Consider the following 20,166-nt stretch of genomic DNA (forward strand, 5'->3'; position numbering starts at 1 on the left):
ATTTTTTGTAAATTTGAGCTCGATCTAATAGTTGAATTGAAGGATATTGAGGTTTAAGTGGATCAAGGTCTTAGAAAGTAGAATTTTAGGTCTAGTGAGAGTTTTTAAGATTTCTTCTTTTCTACTAGTTGGATTGGAGTGAAACTTATAAGAGAGGATATTAGACTTGTTTTTCTACGTGTATGAGAATTTTGAAATCAATCGATCAGTACAAAGGAGCGATATTGGCTCTGGAAGATTGGCATCAAGATTGGAGAAGGAGGCCGACCAATACTCAAGCATATTTTTGAGGTTATCGTCAATTTGGTATTTTCGATCCTTTTCAAATTTTTTGTGCTTGTTTGAAACTTAGTTTTTAAGAATTATGAAAAATTTGAATTGAGATCAATAGTTTATTCATTGGTTATTGAGGTTTAAATGTGTTGTAGCAATTACTAGGGTTTGGTTTAGAGTTTGGTTAAGGTTTGGTTAGGATTTGGTTTAGGGTTTGGTTTAAGGTTTGATTAGGGTTTGGATTAGGATTTGATTTAGTATTTAGGATTTAGGATTTGGATTAGGATTTAGTTTAGGGTTAAGATTTAGGATTTGGATCAAGATTTGGTTTAGGATTAGGATTTAGGATTTGGATTAGGATTTGGTTTAGGGTTAAGGATTAGGATTTAGGGTTTGGTTAGGATTTTATTTAGGGTTTAGGGTTGGAATTAGGATTTGGTTTAAGGTTTTTTTAGGGTTTGATTTAGGATTTAAGATTTATTAGGATTTAAGATTTAATTAGTTTTGGCCTAAAATTTGAATGAAGTTCAATAGGATTTTAATTAGAATTAAATTAATATTGAATTGAGTTGTATTTGAGTGATATTTTTGATCCTTTTAATATTTCTTTAAGAATTCTTATTGTTTGTTTGAAATTTTTTTGAGGTTTTTTTGAATTTGATTAAGCTTGCTTAGTATTATTATGGTCTAATTAGAGCATTGTTAGTATTATATTAGAATTAAGATTTTTTTATTGCAATTTCTATTCTTCCTTCCATAGCTAGGTGTCCAAAGTATTCTCAAGCAAGACTTCACGTATTACGACAGCGGCACCAAAATAAATTGAAATATCTTGTCCATTAGTACAAATATGATATTAATGAATGCACTTGGGAGCCAATAAAAAATCTTGCAAATGCATTAAAGGTGGTGGAGGCTTTTCATCGATGACATCCATCAAAATCAAGATAAAAATCTTTCATATAAAAAAAACAAGATCTAGGTAAGATAACATTCTCTTTTCAATCTTTGTTTGTAGCTTCTTTGTAATTGTGATGCTAAGAAAATACAAAACCAACAACTATTGGATTTGATTGAAGAGCCTTTGTTTGCTAATCTATTGGACGAGACATTACAATTGTTACATATGATGATCGCTCCTCGTAAAACTTGTTCCTAGAAGAGAGGATAATGTCATGGACATAGAAATGTAAGCCAATAATTACCTATATAAATAGGTAGAAGCAAGTAGAAGTAGCTAAAAATAAGTTAATTCTATAATAACTTCTATAGATATTTTTTAAAGCTTCAGAGACGTTGCTTTGACTTTATAGGTATCTATAATTGACTTTTTGGGTTAGAAAAGTGATCAATAAGTTGGTCATGTGCCACACATGTTGTTAGCTTGAAGACGAAGCTAACTATGTGGACCACATATAGAAAAACTTGTCTTGTAAGTCAAGGCATGTGTCCTATAAAGTCAACACATATTGGAGGTCCTACAGAACATTGCCACATAGCCCCTAGTTAAATAGTATATATAGAGACAAGAGTGAAGCTCTCTTCACTCTTGTCAACTCCTTTCTTGTTTCTACTCTAGTTTCAAGAGTCTCAAGTTTCCTTGTGTTTTGGCAATAAGCCACTACAGTTTATTTCTAATATATATACTTCCTTTTTCTATTTTGTTACTCTTTCTTTGACATGGATTTCATTGGTTTATGTATCATCTTTTAGTTCATATCCTTAACAGATACCTATTTTTGATGGTGATCTTAGTAAATCTTCAATAATCCACATACATTTGTAGGGATCCATTTTTTTTCTTCATAAATAAGATAGGAGCTCCAATTAGACATTTAGAATGGTATATGAAGACCTTAGCCAAATTTTTATCAATATATTCTTTGAATGCAACCAATTCTTTCCATAATAGGCTATAAATTGGTCTAAATACTGATTGAGCTTCTTCTTGAAGATCGATGGAATAATTGTAAGGACAATACTTTAGAAGAATATCTATATTTTTCTTTTCAAAGACATCTTGATAATCTTGGTATTAGCTTAGAATGCCACTTAAAATCTTTTTTCTATCAATAATATATATGGTGTATATAACAAAAGTTGATCCTTCTTTTGCAACATATATGAAAGTTCTTGTATTTTTTTAATAATGATTTAGATGTATCAATCTTATAGGTTTCTGCTTACTAAGTAAAATCTTAAGCTAAACTATAGAAAAATCAAGATTATGAGAAATCCAGTCTATTTGAAGATTTTATTTTTCTAATAATAATAATTTTAGAATAATTAGATTAAAAAGAAATCTAATTATATTAAATATTATTAAACTAGTATGACCATTATTTTCTATATTTAAAGGAATATTTTCATGTGTAAAATCTCTAAAAGATAACAAACAACTATCTATTATTTCTACATATATAAATTTAATTTTCTACATTAATCAAATTTTAGTTGTATAGTTCCTATTGTAATTGAAAAAACTTGTTTGTCAATACATTGTCTTTTTTAGCAACCATATTCTTCATTTTTTGATTGCATTGCTTCTTTGGATAATGTTGAGTAGTATGCTTGGATGCTTTTCAATATATGTATAAACCTATTTCACAACAATAAGTTTTTTTTTGCTCAAAAAGTGATTTAAAATATATCATATTAATTTGCATAGGTTTTGACTTGGACAAATAAGCATCCAAAAACTTAAAAAGTATTGCCATGGCTTGTCTTATACTTCTTCAACTAAATCTTTATTCTTATCATTTTTCAAAGAGTTGATTGTTGCATGCAATGGCTTAAGCAATAAATTATTTTAATGAATCTGTTCTTAATATTGTCAACATTAAATCTTTGATATTATCTTTTAATTCATATCAAAATTGATTGATAAGGGCTTTGTCATTTCAATCCATGTCGCAAGTAAGATTTTGGAATTCAACAACATATATAGTGACCAAACATGATCTTTATTGTAGAGATACAAACTTGGTCTCTAATATCTTTTTTTCAATTACTTTCTCCAAATATAGCCATAAATACTTCTAAAAAAGAATTCAAAATATAGAATAGTTGTGAATCTTTTTCTATTAAAGGTACAAATCAAGAAACAACACTTTCAAAGAAAAATATTCCTATAAATTTGCCTTGAGTAAATCCATCAAGATATTAAAAAAGATGCAATCTTAGAAAGAACTTTACTTATTTTAAAAACCATCAAAACTTTGATCTTATTCCATCAAACTTTTCTAACATACTTATTCTTGCTTCTTTTATAATTATAGTAGCAAGTTTCCTTGGATTCAGTTGTGAATTTCATCTACTTGCTTTTCATAATTGTAAAACTTTTTGGTATAGACTTTGAACTTCATTGTCAAGTTCTTTTATGGACATAGGAATAATATCTCTATGATTTATATTAGAAATATATGAGATTTCTATCTTAAGTGTATTGATAAGCTCGTGAAGATTTACAATAGTTGTAAATCTATTTTTACTTTTGTTAAGAATAGCATCCATAATTTTTTCTTCCATAAAAAATTCAAACAAATTTAAAAAGTTAAATTAGACAAAGATAATTCTCAACCTTTAATATCAAATAATTTTTTTTGCAAAAGAAGATAATTTAATTTTTTAAGGAAAAAAAATAATATTAAAAAATTATAAATTAGTTTAAAAGTGGGTGGTCCATAATTTTTAAGAATATAATAATAGAAATAGAATAAATGTCTCACTTTTAGAATAAAACAGAAACAATGAGTTAGGAGTATTGTCAAAATGTCAAAGATATGAATCTCAAAAAAATAAAATTTAATATACTCTTGTATTGCTCAAAAAGATTAAAAATTCATTCAAAGATGGTAATATATTGAATTAGAATGGCTATTGCAAAGATAAGAAGAATAAAAATACTTTAAATAGGATGAAAGACTAAAAAGGCGTTGACAAGAGAGAAGAAGGCTTCACTCTTCCTTCCATATGTACTATCTAACTAAAAGCTACATCGTGATGTTTTGTAGAATCTCTAACATGTGTTGACTTTGCTAGATACATGTTTTAACTTGCAAGGTAAGTTTTTTTATATGTGTGCTACATAGTTAGCTTGTCCCATAAGCTATCAACATGTGTAATATGTGACTAACTTGTTTATCAAGTTTCTAATGTATCAATCAATTATAAATACATATAAAGTCAAATTTTCATTTATGAAGCTTCTTTAGAAGATATTATGAAATAAATTTATATTTATTTACTTCTATTTAATCATATAAGTAATTATTGGAGTAAATATATATATTGGTGACATTCTTCCACATTGCAGTAGGCTTCTTAAAGGATCTTATGTCATGCTTAATGTTGTAATGTTCATCTTCTATTACTATAGATTCATCACATCATATAGTAATATACACAAGTTTATATCAACTCTCTTACTTTGCAATATGATGACAAAACCTTTGAGTGGAAATAGAAGAGAGATGAGATCAAGATAAAAGTTGGAAATAGAAAGAATGAGAAGCAAGGATTAGGAACTATCATTTTTCTAATGATGATAAAGTTAGGGTAGATTGATTTAGTAAAAAGGTAAGTCTATTTAACATTCTCTCAAAAATATAATACTTTGATTTTGAAATTAAAAATATAATACTTTGATCCAGCATGATCTACATTCTAAAATCTACAATGAAAATGGTAATTGCATATTTCAGTTAAATACTTGAGAAAATAAAAATCATAAAAAAACACACACACCAGACAAAAACATTTTAAAAAATCATTAGGATGTTTTATGTAACATATTTTTTTAATTCATTGATTTTATTTTTAAATATGTATTCTAAAATTACATATATATATATATATATATATCGGGTGTGGTTTTAACAACTCCATCCATATATATGAAATGAAATGAAGTCACAAAATTCTCTAGAAGAAATATTGTATTGTTGCTGTTGTTATTATTATTCTGATGATGATCATCATCATCATTTACTACACAATCACAGCACCCATCAAACACAACAAGGGCTTGGTACCTTCTACTTTCTTCTTCTTTCTTCTTGCTATTGTGCGGCTCAGTAGCACCAGCACTGGTGTTGGTGAATGAATGAGTGGGGCGAGGTGGGGAGTGTGGGTAAGATGGATGGACGGATGAATAGATGGATGTGTTGATGGATGAATGAGTGGTGGTGCCGTGGGAGTCTGACTGGACACAAGCTCCAACAGGCCGAGTCATCATCGGAGCTGTACACATCATCAGCATCAGCATCATCTTGTGCCCCGCGATTTAAAGTAAGTCATCACCGCGTTCTGCCGCTACCGCTAACCCCGCTGTCTCAATCCCTCCCTGTCCCTGTGCCTGCCCTGCCTTCCCCGCAGCAGTGGTAGCAGGAGGAGAGGAGCAGGAAGGGGAAAGAGCAGAGCAGGCAGGAGAAGGGGGAAAGGGGAAGAGTAGGAGGAGATGGAGGAGGAGATGGAGATGCATCATTGCATTGCATGCACACTGTATAGCTCGTGCCCCGAGGGAGGCACACACAGCTGCTGCTGCTGCTGCCTGGTACTTCTCTCCGACTCAGCAGCAGCTGGCAGTAACGAACGAACACTCCTTTAGAGGAAGAGTTGGCGGAGGGAACGGAGCGAGTGAGCGAGATAGAAAGAGAGAGAGAGATAGCAGTAGCAGGCAAGTAGGATCAACGCCAGAGCATTGGCTGGCTAGCTTGGTACGTACTCGCGTACCGAGATACTCATGCAATCGGTACTTGGCGGATATTTTCATAAAGCAACATGAGTAGGAGAAAAGCTTTACGACGCGACGGGGGTAGGAAATGGGAATGATGGTTGGAACTTGGCTCCTCTCTGACACCCAGATTCTCGGACAAGCATTGACGCCAAGTGCCTCCTGATCAGTCAGTCATCCCCTGTGCTCTTCCCCCCTCCCCCCTCTCCACACAGTACCGTGAATCGCACTCCCTACCTCAATCACGACTGCTCTTCACTGCATTACAATTAGGGTTTAATCATCAATACACATGACAAGATTTAGGGTTTCGGGATTAGGGTTAGGGCTGGGTCGTCAACGAGGCAAGATAGCAGGGTCTCCCAACTCAATGATCCAGCCATAAAGTCCCCAACTCAGTGTAATTCCCACTAATTCCTAACAATAAACCTCCCACATTTTCATTACGATAAGTTTAGAGACTGAATTACATTCCCACTGAAAGCATGAGCCTCAACTGCCCAAGTGCTGTAAACAATTCTAGATCATCCAGGAGACTATAATTTACTGTGAAAAGAAACACGTTAGTCATTACTTCTAATTGTATTCAATAGTAGTACCAGGGTAATGTACAACTCCACCACACCCACATTCCTCTTTATCTTCTTCTTCTTCTTCCTCTGCTCCAACTAGTAGTTCTTATAATCCTCAACTTCTCTCTGTCTCTCTCCCTTTAAATCCATCATGCATGGGTCACTTTAACTCTGTGTCGTCTCTGGCCCCATTGTGCTCCCTCCCCTTCACATAGTGGCCACAATCATTCACACCCCATATAATCATAATATTGTGCAAATCTGGCTCATTAAGGGTAACTTAAACCAGGAATTCAAAGCTGGGAGGGGGGAGTCCCACAAAGGCAAAGTGTGTCCTTGTGTCCAAGTCCTCTTGTAGTGGGACAACAGAGTTCTTCTAATTCCATGGCTTGTTGCTGTGTACGTAGCCTGATGGTACCAGCAAGTACCCTCCACTACTTGGCTTTGTATTCAAGTATTAGTACGTTTCATGATCTTTGGGTCTATCCTCTTTTAAATGTAATTAATGTTTCTTACCTGAGGGCAAAATAAAATAAAAATGAAAAATGAAAAATAAAACAGGAGTGGGGGGGGATGTTACATTCGGACACTTGTATGCTATCTCCAGGTTTTCACCATTATTTATTGCGATAGTTTTATGATGTTTTTGGACGTTACCTTTAGTAACTATACGGCTTGTTTGTCTGCAAATAAATAAAAGTATAGTGAGTCATTTGTAATATTATACATACATACATATGTGTGTATGTATATGTACTTATTGTACAGAATCACAATAGGTACCAGTTTCAGTAACTTGATTCAAAACACATATATAGCTATATATATAGATATATATATATATATATATAGTAATAATAATAATCACAACAACTTTATCTTGGATCAAATTGTGGCATGTGCATGACATAAAAAGTTTAATGACAAAAGTTATGTATATTTTACTATCATCAAAATCAACCTAGTAATTCTTTTGCAATCAAGAAGAGCAAGGCAAGCAATTGTCATGCACATATGACACTATAAAACAGGTATTAAATCCTGCATTGTTAAGAAGTTTTAACACAAAATATTATACCTATGAATATATGTACACATACAAACAACGACAATAATAATTTATTTATTTATGAATCATTTTCAACGTGTCATAAGAAAATCAGCTTAAACCAATATTATAATAAAAATAATAATCCTGTATGAAATTTTATTTTAAAAATAAATCTTTAATTTTCATTCCATACAGGATCTGGATATGAGTGCATAATCATGTTAAGCAGTTGTCACAAATTTCGCAATTCAAAGATAAAAAATAAAAAAATAAAACCAATTTTATATTGACCGTTCAGTGTATTTTAATTTTCTTTCATACATTTTGTTGCCAAAATTTTGGATGTTCAATATATCCAATTGATACTTTAACCATCAAAAAATTTGCTGGAAAATGGATACTTATAAAATCACTTATCCAATAAATAGAGATTCACTGCAATGAATTTGCTGCTATGTATGAGTTTTATATTGAATATATTTGAAAATAAAATCTTAATCCAATCTTAAGGGTAAAATATCAAATCCTGAAAATTGCAGTTTTTCATAATTATATCTCCTAAAATTAATTAAGTGCACAAATTCCCGCCTAAGTACTTGCAATGTTATCTAAATAGATCCAAGCAATATCATGTTAATCTATATATATATATATATATATATATTTAAAAAAAACTTTACTATATAAAGAATTTACCGTTTCATATTGTGAGGAATAGTCTTAAATTTCTTGAAGAGTGCAATCAAATACTATTCATAGACACCGTAAGAAAACCTTAAATACCTGAAAACAATCTGTTCATGTACACACTAGCTGTTTGAATACTTAACAAACTTGATGCCAAATGTTTTGATTTCAATTTTACCTATCATATATTTTAATTCTTTCCTAAAATAAATCATAACGAGAAACATATTTGAAACTACCTAATAATAAAAGAATACATAAAATGAAAGAGACGGAAAAAAGAGGTTGGAGGGAGAAGACTGACATTGAGGTTTGGAATTGGATAAGGGTTGGTCAAAGATTGCACTTGGAAATTATTGGAGAAAAGTAAAAGATGGATGGCAAGAAAATGGTGGTTAGGAAGGAGAAGATGGAGTGGTTGGAGCAATAAAGAGTCTTGAGGATATTCAAAGGTTACAAAATGAAGCACACCCACATACATATATTATTAGAAGTGGTTTCAAAAACATGGTTTGTAGTCCGTTTTTTTTATGTTTGTCTGTATGTGCATTTTTTTTTTTTTTTTTTTTTCTTTTAGATATTCCAAAAGGATGTGTACTTCACTTTGTAGGCATGGAAATACACCAAAATGATCATCATTCCAGCAATTGTTGTTGTGCTACATTGTTCTGGATGTATTGAAAAAAATGCCTCTAGAAGTGTAATAAATCATGTAATTGATCATTGACCAAACATTGACTTGATATCATTTTCAAAAAAATAAAATTTTGAAGAAAAAAATGTAATATTAATATGCATATTGTGATGTTATGTGTTTATAATATTTGTAGATAGATAGTAACTATAATTTTTATAGCATTAAGGTTGAAAACCTAACTTTTAATATTAAAAAATTAAAGTTATATAATTTTAATAATTATATAAAACTACAAGTTATATGATGTCATTAAAAAGAAACGTGATAATAAACTAAAAATAATTTTTTTTTGATTAGAATCACAATATCAAATTTGTGTATAAAAATTAGTTTATGAATTTCAAATTTTAAAATATTAAATAATTATTAATAAATAAATAATTTTTTTAGGTGCACAGATAAAAATAAACTTTTCAGTATTTCTTAAGAGAATAAAAATAAACTATAATAATGATCATAGAATCAATAAAATAAACTATCCAAAGCAACTCAAAGCATACTTTGTAAAAATAACAATTTAGTTTCAAAATCAATATCATTTTATGTTTAAGTATAACCTGCGTTATTTTATTTATTTTTTATTGAACTAAAATTCTAATTTTTTTACACTTGTATGATTTAAAATTAAAAAAAAAAAAAAAAAAAAAAAAAAATCATAACCTGAAATAATAATGATAAAATCATACACGAAATTTGTGTGAATAACAGAAGAGATATTTTGTAAAAATGATATGGAAAATAAAGCCTCTCAATTGATATATATATATATATATATATATATATAGATGCATATGCATATATTATGTAATTATTTTTTATTTTTTCAAACTTAGTACAAAATTTTAATAATTTCATAGAATTACAGATCTTTTTTGATAAAAAGAATGTTTCTTATAAATTATCAAAGTAACATCAATATAGAGTTTTTATATAATTCTTAGGTTAATAAACATATTTTAAGATTTTAATATTGTAGAATAAATAACATATCCATATAATAATTAATCATATTCTTACATTTTTTTAAAAATAATTATTACAAATAATAATTAATCAATAAAATATAATACAAATATCTTTCTTATTAATAAAGAACTATGTTCAGTCCTATTTGCATATTATTATCATGTTATAGTTAATTTATAATGTTTATTTTATTTTATTCTATCTTTCTTAAAACAAATCTTCTGGAAAAATTATCAATAGATGTATTGACTATAAATAAATGAAATTAGAACCTAGAATAAGTTAGTATTTTTTTTGGTCCAAAATATTTATATAAAAAAAATACATTGCTAATAGTAATATTAAAGTTATATACATCATTTTTACTTTTTTATATATGTATTTTTAATTTTAATAATCTAAATTAATATTTTTCTTTTATTATATATAAAATCAAATCAAATATTAAATAATGAATCAAAATCAACAAAACTTGAAAAAAAATACATGATATTTTATTTATTTTAATTAATAAAGAAATTAGATGTTTTATGCAATCTACAGAAAATTGAAGCAACTCCATAATATATTCAATATTTCCTAAGCTATTGCATCTAATTTATAATTATAACACTGAGTAGAACTTCAGGAATGTTTCACAATATTCAGTTGCATAACACATAATTTAAATTTCTATTAGCCACCAGAATAGATCATAATATTTTTAAATTTGTTTTAGGAAAATAAAATAAAATAAAACATATAATACATGTAAACCTTCACACAAAGATAGAAGTTTAAAATAAGATAAGACATTTTGGCTAAAAGAAAATCTTGGCAATAGCAATCTTTGAATTATGATGCATTGTCTCCAAACCATTTTTCACCCTAAGTGCACAAAACAAGATTGCTACTTTTTTATTTGAATCGTGTGGACTCACAACTTATAGGTTGTGTTAAGAATCAACTAAATGGAGTATAACGAATACCACTAAAAGAGAGCATCAACATCCTGCCAACATGCATGAAATCCATGTCCAATGTTGAAACCAACCCTCAAATCCAACCCATTCACAGCTTCAAATCACACACCAAACATAGACACCACACAAAGAGATGAATAACTTAGCAAGTACATAACTTGGGAAGCAGCTGATGTGCTCATTTTTTTATTTCTTTATTTTTTAAATAATACACGGATTCAAGCGTGATAAAACAGCTGAAAATGAGGCACATTAGAGCAGCAAGTAGCTCAATGGCGGCTCTGAGAGGGAGGGAGTTGTTGTGGCGTGGCAGCATCAAGTCTCACAGACGACGAAGAAGAAGAAGAAGAATGAAGAAGAATCAGAAGAAGCATTAAGGGAGTCATGGGCTTAGTGAGTGATCAGAGCAAGGAAATGAGCCACTCACTGCTCTGCTGCTGCTCAAATTTGCTGTGTTTTAACGCATGGTTCGAAGCATTGCATGGGCAGTCGGTGAGTCGGTGACGAGCTTTTTGTGGAGACTAGAGCAGGACGTTATGGTGCTGCAATGCGGAGCCTCCACTGCGAAGGAGTTCCACAGCAAAGTCGGCAGCTCGTGTTGCATGGGAAGAGGAGTCCGAGTCCGAGCTCGTCACTGCCACCACGGCATACACCTCGCCTGCACCGACTACACCCACCCTGGTACCGACAGCAACCACCACTGCAAGTTCAGCTCAGTTTGCTTCATGGGCTTGGATCTTGTCGCTTACGAGGTGGGTACCAAGCACTTCCTCCAGTTAAACTCACACCCTCATTGCAGTTATGGACATGTGTATGCAAAGAGATATCTGAACGAAGCAGAAATCAGCATGGCAGATTTACTTTATATATATATATAGATATATATTTGGTGGTGGGGGGGGGGGGGGGGGGGTACAACCAACCAAGTTGGAGATCAACGTGGAATGGTAACGCTTAGTAGCTACCATGATCATATGATTCTTAGTAGAGAGCTAATAATACTGCAGAGCTTACATGTACAGATAGAGACTCTTCGGCGAGAGTTGGTTTATCATCGTACTAACCTCTCGCATGGGACTGCTGGAATTTAGAGGGCATGGAGGGAGGTGGAGTGGTGGAAGAGGGGTTTGAGGAAAGGGAGTGGTAGGATGAAGGGAAGAGAGGGGAGGGGAAGGGGGGGTCCTCTACCTGTGAGCTAAGGCAATGCAGCCAAGCTGCCACTGCGAGCGCATCTTGCTGCAAATGTCATAGAGTTTAGCCTCCGCCTCATGGTAGGTATGGCTGTGGAAGTTGATGCCGCGAATGTCACGCCCGTTCTCTGTCACGGTGGGCACCGTGCACACGCTAGTGCTCACGCCCAGAGATTCCGAGCAGGCGGGGTGCTTCACCTTGCGCAAGTAATGAGCTTGGTCTAGAGGTTGCGCTACGAGCTCCACCAGGTCGAGATCGCCAGGTCCTCGGCTGGGGCTGGAGTGAGAGGGAGATTGGTCCCAGTACTTCCGGCCGAGAGGAGAGGAATTGGAGAAGGTGGTGGATTCGGAGGTCACCGAGGTGATGTCGTCTGCCAAGGACGACATAGGCCCTCGGGACAACAGCAAGCTTGTGACATCGCTGATATCATGATCCGGACCTCCAGTGACATAATTCATCACCTGCTGGCGGTGAGGATTGAATGTGTCATGGCACGGATTGCCGAAGTAGGCTGACAGTCTCGGATCATGATTGGCATTGGCGTTTTCGAAGGAGTTCACTGATAACTGATGGTTAGGAATGGTGACCGTTCTTTTAACAGACGGTTCGACGATCGCCAGGGGATTAGCGTTGGGGTGGTATCTACAATGATCGGAAGCGGCGGCGGAGGCGGCGGCTAGGATGATATCCGGGTTCGTCGAGAGAGCTCGCGGATTTTCGCGTGTGTTATTTCCAATCCTATCTGCCTGCGCCAGCTCATTGTCACCCGTCGTTAGAATCCCTTTGCGTTCTAAACTGGCAACACTCCCAGCTGCACCCGATGTGCTTTCGAGCTGCTGCTCCAGCTCATCGGTGGCCTGGAAGTGGCTGTGGCCATGGAGAGGACGAGCAGATCCGTCCAAAGAAGAATAAGCTTGGGTGGACAAATCCAAGTTTGAAAATTTGTTCCTGCCCTGTTGCAACATTCCCTTAGATTGAGAGGAAGCGGATCCTCGCTCGAGGGAGTAAGGCAGCAAGTGTGGGTGGTTGTTGCTGTTCCTGGAGCTGTCGTTAACAATTTGGTCCAAGGTTCCAAGCTGAGAAGCCGTGATATGATCTGTGGCTTTGAGATCTCGCAGTTCCGAGCTTTGGTAGACGGGTACAGCATCTGAGGTGGCAGCATCTGAGAATCTCGATGTACTGCCGTAATCTGGAACATTGTTTTGTGATACCCAAATGGCTGCATCATCGTCTTCTGCTTTCCCGGTAGCAGCAGGCTCTGCAAAGAGAACTTCTGAGCCCCCTTCTGCCCACTGCCCACCACCCCAGAAAGTCACAGGGGGTCTGGAATAGCTGCCAACTCCTTGACCCCAAACAGAGACGCGAGACTGCAAAGGATTAGCAGAGGAAACAGAGGACGCGCCATAGCCCACAGACTGCACCAGAGAAATCAGATTTCCGTGGGCGAGGGGATTCACATACTGAGTCGATGCTCTTGTTCCCTCTACTTCTTCTTGTAAATCCTTTCTCCCCATTTTGTTGTTCATGATGGTGTGATCGGGCTCTGGAGTGCTGTTCATCTCCACAATGCGCGCTGGAAGCGTGAGCTTCTCGATCTGCAACAAGCATAGCCCAAGAGGTTATATTAAATAGCGAGTTAACTAAACACTGAACAACCTTGGCCACTGAGAGAACAAGATTTTTTCGGAAAAACACATAGATTTTAAGAAACTGACATGGAGCCAGAAGAATTCAACTGTACCTCGTTGGAAGTCCAGCCAGGAGGGGAGCCACAAGTCAGCTGCGGGGAGTCCGATTCAGGAGTACCAGAGTGTGTGTCATCGGGATTGCCTTTGTTGAATCGATCTACATCGTCCACGGTGGGGAGAGATTTGAACACCCTGCCTTTCCGCCCGCCCCCCTGAGCAACCACTTTCTGCTGGTAATCGCGCAAAATAGTGCAGCGAGGGACAACCTCTAAACCGTCCGAGGACCCGTCCGCAACCCTCCTGTGCTTGCGTCTCAAGTCTTTCCGTCGCATGGTGGCGTTCCAGTGATTCTTTATGGCATTCTCCGTGCGCCCAGGAATCATCTTCGCGATGTCTGCCCAACGGTTTCCAAGTTTGTTATGAGCTGACACCAGAGCTTCCTCTTCCTCCGTGTTCCATCCGTCACGCTGCATTAGCCATTGAACATCCAGAACCACATCCATTAGGACTAGATGAACGCAGAACTTGATCACATTCTCCACGTCTTTCAATTTTCAAGGGTGATAATGATCTTGTGAGCTTTCAACTTCTTCGCAGCACATCTTGTGATGTACCTTGATATCAGGTCGGAGGTGATTGTGCCAGCGCTCTCGGCACTGCTTCCCAATGCGGCCCGTCAATTGTGTGGCAATAAGCGACCAGCGTTGTTGTCCATGCCTTTCCACCAACTCCACCAAGTACCTACTCTTTCATAACTAGACGCAGTTACAAATCGATTTCATTCATCATAGGTTGTTTTTAATCAGGTATAAAATTATTTTAATTGCATGTACTCCAACAATACAAGCCTGTGGGGAACCGAGTACTCCACTTTGAGGACTCCCTCAATTTCAGACGGGATTTCTAGCTTAAGGAGTCAGACATACCTGTCTTCTTCGGGAGTCCATTGTCCTTTGATGATGTGTGGTCGACGAGGACCACCCTTAGAAGAACGTTTGAAGACACGCTTACTGGGAAGACAATCGCCCCGTTGCTCGTTTCGGGTCTTCTCGTAAGCAGCTCTGGCAGTGAGCTGCTCGCCAGGGTTGCATCGAGAATCCATGAAGAAATCGTTCGTAACGGAAAATTCGTGCCCTGGTAACATGCTCAAACTGCTGTAGCAGAACGGTGAACCATTCTCTTCCAAGCTGACACCATTTGATCCCATCCGTAAGCCTGTCTGATAGTCAACCGTATCTGTAGGCCTTGATCCGCTCATGTACTCGTCCGAGCAGCAGTTTAGAATGCCTTGTTTCAAATTTCGTTGGTTCTCTTGTATTTGAAGGTCGAGGAGGTTAGCTTTGTGCACTGCGCTCGTAAGCAGCAAGTAGTCGGTTACACTCCCTCCCTCCTGCGGCCATCCGTCGATTGCACTGTAGGTAGTACTACCAAGGTAACCACTGCTGGAACCGATCTGCTGATTCGGCAACTCCCGGCTCCGCAGAGTGTCTGTTATAACATCTGATAACAAATTGTTGGGGCTCGACTCAAATCGTATTCCACCTCCAGCGATGGTCCCAGAATTTGTCTGTTGGAGCTCAATATTCCTTTGCGCTTCTTGGAACCTCTTCAAATGTTCCTCGGAGCATGTTGTCATGGAAGCAGGCAAATCATTTCGAGCTTCTCCTGCTTGAATCTTTGCAACCATACTTTCATCACCGAGATCCATTTGTACGTTTGTAGCATCCAGCTGGATAGATCTATGACCCTCGGTGCTTGTACTCCCAGCTTCTGTTTGTTTCCCCGTTGCAAAGGCCCCTGGTTTCGACGATTGCATGATGTGGGATCGCTGAAAGAGACTCTCCCACATGTTGCTACTGTTGGTCGCACTCTCGTCTTGAGATGGGCTGGTGGGTGGAGACGTTGTCAAGCAGCCTGAATCCTGCCGCGGATGACACAGCAGCTTGGAAACCCTGGCTCTCTTGCTGCATAGCGTGGCTGGAGCACAGCTTTGGTTTGCAGCAGAGAGGTGGAGGTCCTTCCTGTTACTCCATTGATCTTGAAAATGTAGGCTGGTGGGCTCATCTCCATCTGCACTTCGAGGAGATGCCCAATTCTCTGAAGTGACTTGCGAGGACCTCTCTTGAAAGTCACCGCTCCACTCCCGTGTCCGCCTTCCCCTCCATCCCGGCGACGTCTTGTCAGAAATGTTGTACATCAGCCCTTTTCCCGAGGTATTCTCGTGTTGCTCATGGCTTTGCAGCGTATAAGATGATGCTTGTTGCCGCTGTTGCGACACGTTCACCGCCGTCGAACCCATCTCGTGAAACGTCGGAAAGTTTGATGTTGTTTCATCGTGCTGCTGCCTGGTGGTTGGGGCGCCATCCCCGAGAGATGGATGTTGCAACCTGTTGAGGCTTTGGTTCTGAAGAGAGCTTCCTGTGCTTGGGAGATTGTTCAAGGCAGCCACCTTGGAGCTGCCCCCAAGTGCTGTTGCTGCGACAACATTGGTGCTACTGCCGGACGCTTTTGTGTCGCCCACTGATAATTGCATCCTGATATCCACCGTGTACGGTCCACCCGGACTTAATGCCGAACCGACTCTAGGGGACAACTGCGATCCCAGCCCAGCCACGGAACCCCACAATTAACACCTCTCTCTCGTAATTTCTCAGATCATCACACGGCCAACACACGAAATGTGGAGTGATAAGAAGATGAGCCTTCAGAATCTAGCTAGATAATCTTGCAGTAATAACTGCTCCCAACCGTAGAGAAATCAAGCAGAGTAACCAGACAAAAGTTGAAAAGACAGAAGTGCAGGATAAATACCGGACCAGACGGCGATGGAGCAGAATTTTTAAGCATTCCATGAGTTTCTTTGAGTGTCATTGAGGCCTGGATTAATGCTTCGATCCCTCGTCGCAACAACCTCCTAATCTAAACAGTGAGTGATTATCTTCTATCCTTCCTATCTATCACTATACTACCCTTCTACGGCGACGTGATAGTTACAATTTTCTCGAAGATTCCACAATTGATCATCTCCAAACGTCTTCAGTTTCTCCTCACCACCCTACCGGAAAAGTACCATTTTGTGCGTTCCATGGTCACTCAATTAAACACTATGAGAGGCTACTAGATGTTTTTAGAAATCACCACAGCCACCACGGCAGTCTCTTATGTCGTCTATCATTGTCTTCGGCAATTCTCTAGTTGACGAGTTTCTGAGTGGCACCGCCTAGCTCGCCATGTCAAAGTGGATTCGCAATTGGGTAGAGAAGTAGCTACTGCAGAATGAACAATGTGCCGTACACTTGGTCAGTGCCATGCGACTTGCAAGGACTGTGTGTTAGTGTGTTAGAAGAAGAGATTGTTCTCCAAAGCGCTCAGCCACCGAGCTGTCCTGTCTGCAATGCTCCGAAGCTTGAATAATTGGCGGCAACGAAAGGTTAGCTACGAATTCAAGTGAGACAATATATATATATATATATATATATATATGCACACACACACTTCCTAGGACTATGGACCAGGAAACTGATGCCCTTTATGGCAGATCTCACTCAATGAGTTGCGTCAGGTACTTGGAGGAATTAATGTGGCCCGTCCGATTGGTTCTAAAATTTCGAGATTTAGAGGATGTTTTACACGCAAAATACATAGCCAATCAGCTGTAGCAAGGAATATGAAGGGATCTTGAACGAGGTCGTTGGATTCCAAGCTCCAAGCATCCATAGATAGATCAGTACGACTGAAAGGCTGACCTTTCAAAGTTTCTCACAGACTACGATATCCTCCTCAGTCCGGGGGTATTGGAGACATCTTTCTCTCGACAGACGATCAGGCTCTTGCTTAAATTCAACCGAATGCAGAACTAGTCACAGTAGACGAAGAAGCATCTCATTCTCATGAATAGCACTGTACGAACCAAAGTAGCCAAGAGGTCGAAAATCTGCCAGACGTAGTGTCATAAAAATATCCTGATCTATTAGGCGTAGTCTTAAAATTCTACGAGTGTTCCTGACTGCTAACCAAAAGTTAGGCCCGCAACGCATGGGTAGTCCCGACACGGATCAGCAACACTTTCTTCGCACTCGACCAACTTAGTTATAATTCAAACACTTGTTTCTTTTGCCACTGCTATCCATGGTCTACTACAGGAAGTTCATTACTAGGTTCAGAATTCCTATGGAGACGTCGAGCCCTGATACAACTTCCCTAGTCATCACAGCGCTTTCCTTTTGAGCTTAATCGGGGGAACCTCACGATCATCACAACCCTCCACGAGGTACACTCACTCTCTTTCTTGCCACTCCGAAATGAACAGGCAAAGAGAACAAAAGAATAACAGGGGAAACCAAATAAAAATAGCAAAAAATAACATTTCTAACAGCTCCTTTATCGCCAAGAGAGGGCACCTGATCAGGTTGATTGTGCCTCCATCCGCCTTCTCTACTCGCCCGGAAGGTACCGTATGATCATGTACTTCGAACCTAGCAAGCAGCGACTAGCACACCCAGAAATGCGTCCCTCAATCCCCCACTCGCCCACTCAAAAAGAACTCGCCCTTCAACCTGCTGAACCGCCGGCTGCTAAGATTTTGCAAGACTCGCACTCTCCTCGACTACGAGAACCAAGAAATGGAAAGTTCAGGCAGACAAACGCACTACTCCTCCACTATCCAACTCTCACTAAAAAAGAAACATCACCAACTACTAAAAAATAAGCGTTGCAAGAGAGAACCCGTCCCAACTGCCGTTGCGTTAAGGCTTCCTGAACCAGCCAGTGAAGTGAAAGGCAAGACAAAAGGGAAGCCAAGGCTATAGCCCCCGTCAGTTGAACTTCTCGGGGGGAGCAGTGGTCACACCCATATCCGCCGCGTCGGCACGGGGACATACAGGGCAGTGGCAACGCTGCATCACGACACTGCACTGATCGGAACCCAATTGGGACAGTTTTTGAGGGAGGGGAGGAGGAGGGGAGGGCTATGGGGGGTATTGCAGCGTGCCTCCGTCCTTCTTTTCTTCCCCCATCTCCCACCACCACTCTCCGTCTTCCCTCTTCTCCCCTCGCCCTCCTCCTCCTCCTCCTCGCCCTCCTTCTGCTCTCTCCCTCGCCCCGCGCCCCACTACGAAACGCATCATCATCCGACTCCACCCAGCTAGCTCCCTCGTCCCACTTCTAATCTACTCCCACGTTCTACCCTTGCCATACTCGCTCGCGCTCTCTCTCTCTCTCTCTCTCTCTCTCTCTCACACACACACAGTCTCTAACTATCTCTCCCGTCTCGGAAGGGGTAGTAGTGTAGAAGTAGACAGGCATCTGCTACGACTACTGCACCCCACTCGTCATCATCATCGCCACCATCTCCATCACCTTCACAACCTTCATCCTCCACCAGCAGCAGGTGCTGTTGCTGCTTCTTCTTCTTCGTGATGGGAGTAGCGGAGGTGGTGGTTGTGGTGTTCCCTAGTTGTTATTTAGTTGCTGTTGTTGATGTTGTTGTTCTGCTGCTGCTGGCTTCTTCTTCTTGTGCTGATGGGTGTGCTCCTGGGGTGTGCTCCTGCACTCCCTACTCCTCCTACTACTCCTACTATTCCTACTCCAGCAGTAGGGGGGGGTGATATACTAGTATAGTAAGGAAGGGGGGCATCAGGACAGTATCTGTCCAAGGGGCTGGTCGCTTTCCATCAGTTGGGTTGGGTTCCGACATCCGGAGATCATCATCCGCTTTTCCTTCTCCAATCCTCCAATCCTGCTGCTTTCCTCCTTCAATCCTCCGATTTTCCGATCCTCCTCTTCCTCCTCAGATCATGCTATGCAATGCACTGGTCCCTGGTCTCTGGTCCCTGTGCTTTTGGGTCTCGGATTCCAGATCTGACCCCCTCCCCCCTTCCCTCCCATTTAACGACGCTGTGACACCATGCCACCCGTCGCCCTCGCCGCTGGGTCTCATTATTACCCACTCATTCACGGGGATCCGTCACGGCCCCCGCGTCTTTGTCACTTCCCAGGGGCAGGGAAGGGAAAGGGCACAAGGTAAGGGAAAGGAACGGGAAGGGGGGAAAGGGACGGGAGGGGCGTGCAGCCAGGCACGCACGCCCGCACGCACGCAGGATGGGAGCGGGCAGGGCAGGGGCGGGGGGACTGGGGGGGGACTGGAGGGACGCCCGGTCTGGGTCTGGGGGTAGTGGTGCCCTGTAGAGATATATATAATAGGTGGCTGGGGCAGGGTTGTAAGTAAGTAGGGGGTAGGCAGTTCCGACAGCAACATGGTGAAAGGCTCGATTCGTTTGTGTTTGTTTGTTTGTTTGTTTGGTGTTGGTTTTTGGTTACTACCGCCCTCCTCCGCGCTTGTCCCCG

General features: G+C 38.9%; 1 protein-coding gene and 2 long non-coding RNA genes across 12 annotated transcripts; 1 reads left to right on the top strand and 2 right to left on the bottom strand.

The window, feature by feature from the left end:
- Positions 1 to 5,192: 5,192 nt before the first annotated feature.
- On the bottom strand, positions 5,193 to 9,657 carry LOC141045490 (uncharacterized). 7 transcript variants are annotated; one of them, XR_012217647.2, is made up of 6 exons: positions 8,622 to 8,761; positions 8,327 to 8,424; positions 7,658 to 8,156; positions 6,607 to 7,262; positions 6,077 to 6,265; positions 5,193 to 5,852 (listed from the first exon to the last, which is right to left on the bottom strand). It is a non-coding gene; the product is annotated as an uncharacterized LOC141045490 (long non-coding RNA). The 7 variants fall into 7 exon arrangements; XR_016503456.1 differs by having other exon boundaries at positions 5,193 to 7,095; positions 7,237 to 7,262; positions 7,952 to 8,065; positions 8,622 to 9,657; XR_016503455.1 differs by having other exon boundaries at positions 5,193 to 7,095; positions 7,237 to 7,262; positions 7,952 to 8,156; positions 8,622 to 9,657.
- On the top strand, positions 7,258 to 9,082 carry LOC141045491 (uncharacterized). The gene is made up of 2 exons (XR_012217653.2): positions 7,258 to 7,610; positions 7,826 to 9,082. It is a non-coding gene; the product is annotated as an uncharacterized LOC141045491 (long non-coding RNA).
- Positions 9,658 to 11,096: 1,439 nt separating the features above from the next.
- Positions 11,097 to 19,420, bottom strand: LOC112283293 (uncharacterized). Of its 4 annotated transcripts, none has more exons than XM_073534980.2 (7): positions 18,222 to 19,420; positions 16,633 to 17,090; positions 14,748 to 16,414; positions 14,436 to 14,562; positions 13,875 to 14,288; positions 12,131 to 13,728; positions 11,097 to 11,642 (listed from the first exon to the last, which is right to left on the bottom strand). In XM_073534980.2, the coding sequence occupies exons 2-7, from the start codon at positions 16,690 to 16,692 to the stop codon at positions 11,477 to 11,479; spliced, it is 4,032 nt and encodes a 1,343-aa protein (XP_073391081.1). In that variant the 5' UTR covers positions 16,693 to 17,090; positions 18,222 to 19,420; the 3' UTR covers positions 11,097 to 11,476. The 4 variants fall into 4 exon arrangements, with proteins under 4 accessions (XP_073391081.1, XP_090107554.1, XP_024377592.1 ...); XM_090251428.1 differs by having other exon boundaries at positions 16,633 to 17,226; XM_024521824.3 differs by having other exon boundaries at positions 11,097 to 11,620; positions 18,222 to 19,418.
- Positions 19,421 to 20,166: the final 746 nt, after the last annotated feature.

The sequence above is a fragment of the Physcomitrium patens genome, chromosome 6 (genome assembly GCF_059467195.1).
Source record: "Physcomitrium patens ecotype Gransden chromosome 6, ASM5946719v1, whole genome shotgun sequence".
NCBI classification, from domain to species: domain Eukaryota; kingdom Viridiplantae; phylum Streptophyta; class Bryopsida; order Funariales; family Funariaceae; genus Physcomitrium; species Physcomitrium patens.

Excerpts from the sequence above, each read along its gene's own strand:
- LOC112283293 (XM_073534980.2), bottom strand. The coding sequence starts at position 16,692 with ATGACACTCAAAGAAACTCATGGAATGCTTAAAAATTCTGCTCCATCG. Across the intron at positions 14,289-14,435 it reads ACCTCCGACCTGATATCAAG|CGTGACGGATGGAACACGGA; the intron begins GTACATCACAAG and ends TGGCTAATGCAG. Across the intron at positions 11,643-12,130 it reads TGCATTGCCTTAGCTCACAG|TGGTGGTTGCTGTCGGTACC; the intron begins GTAGAGGACCCC and ends CTGAACTTGCAG.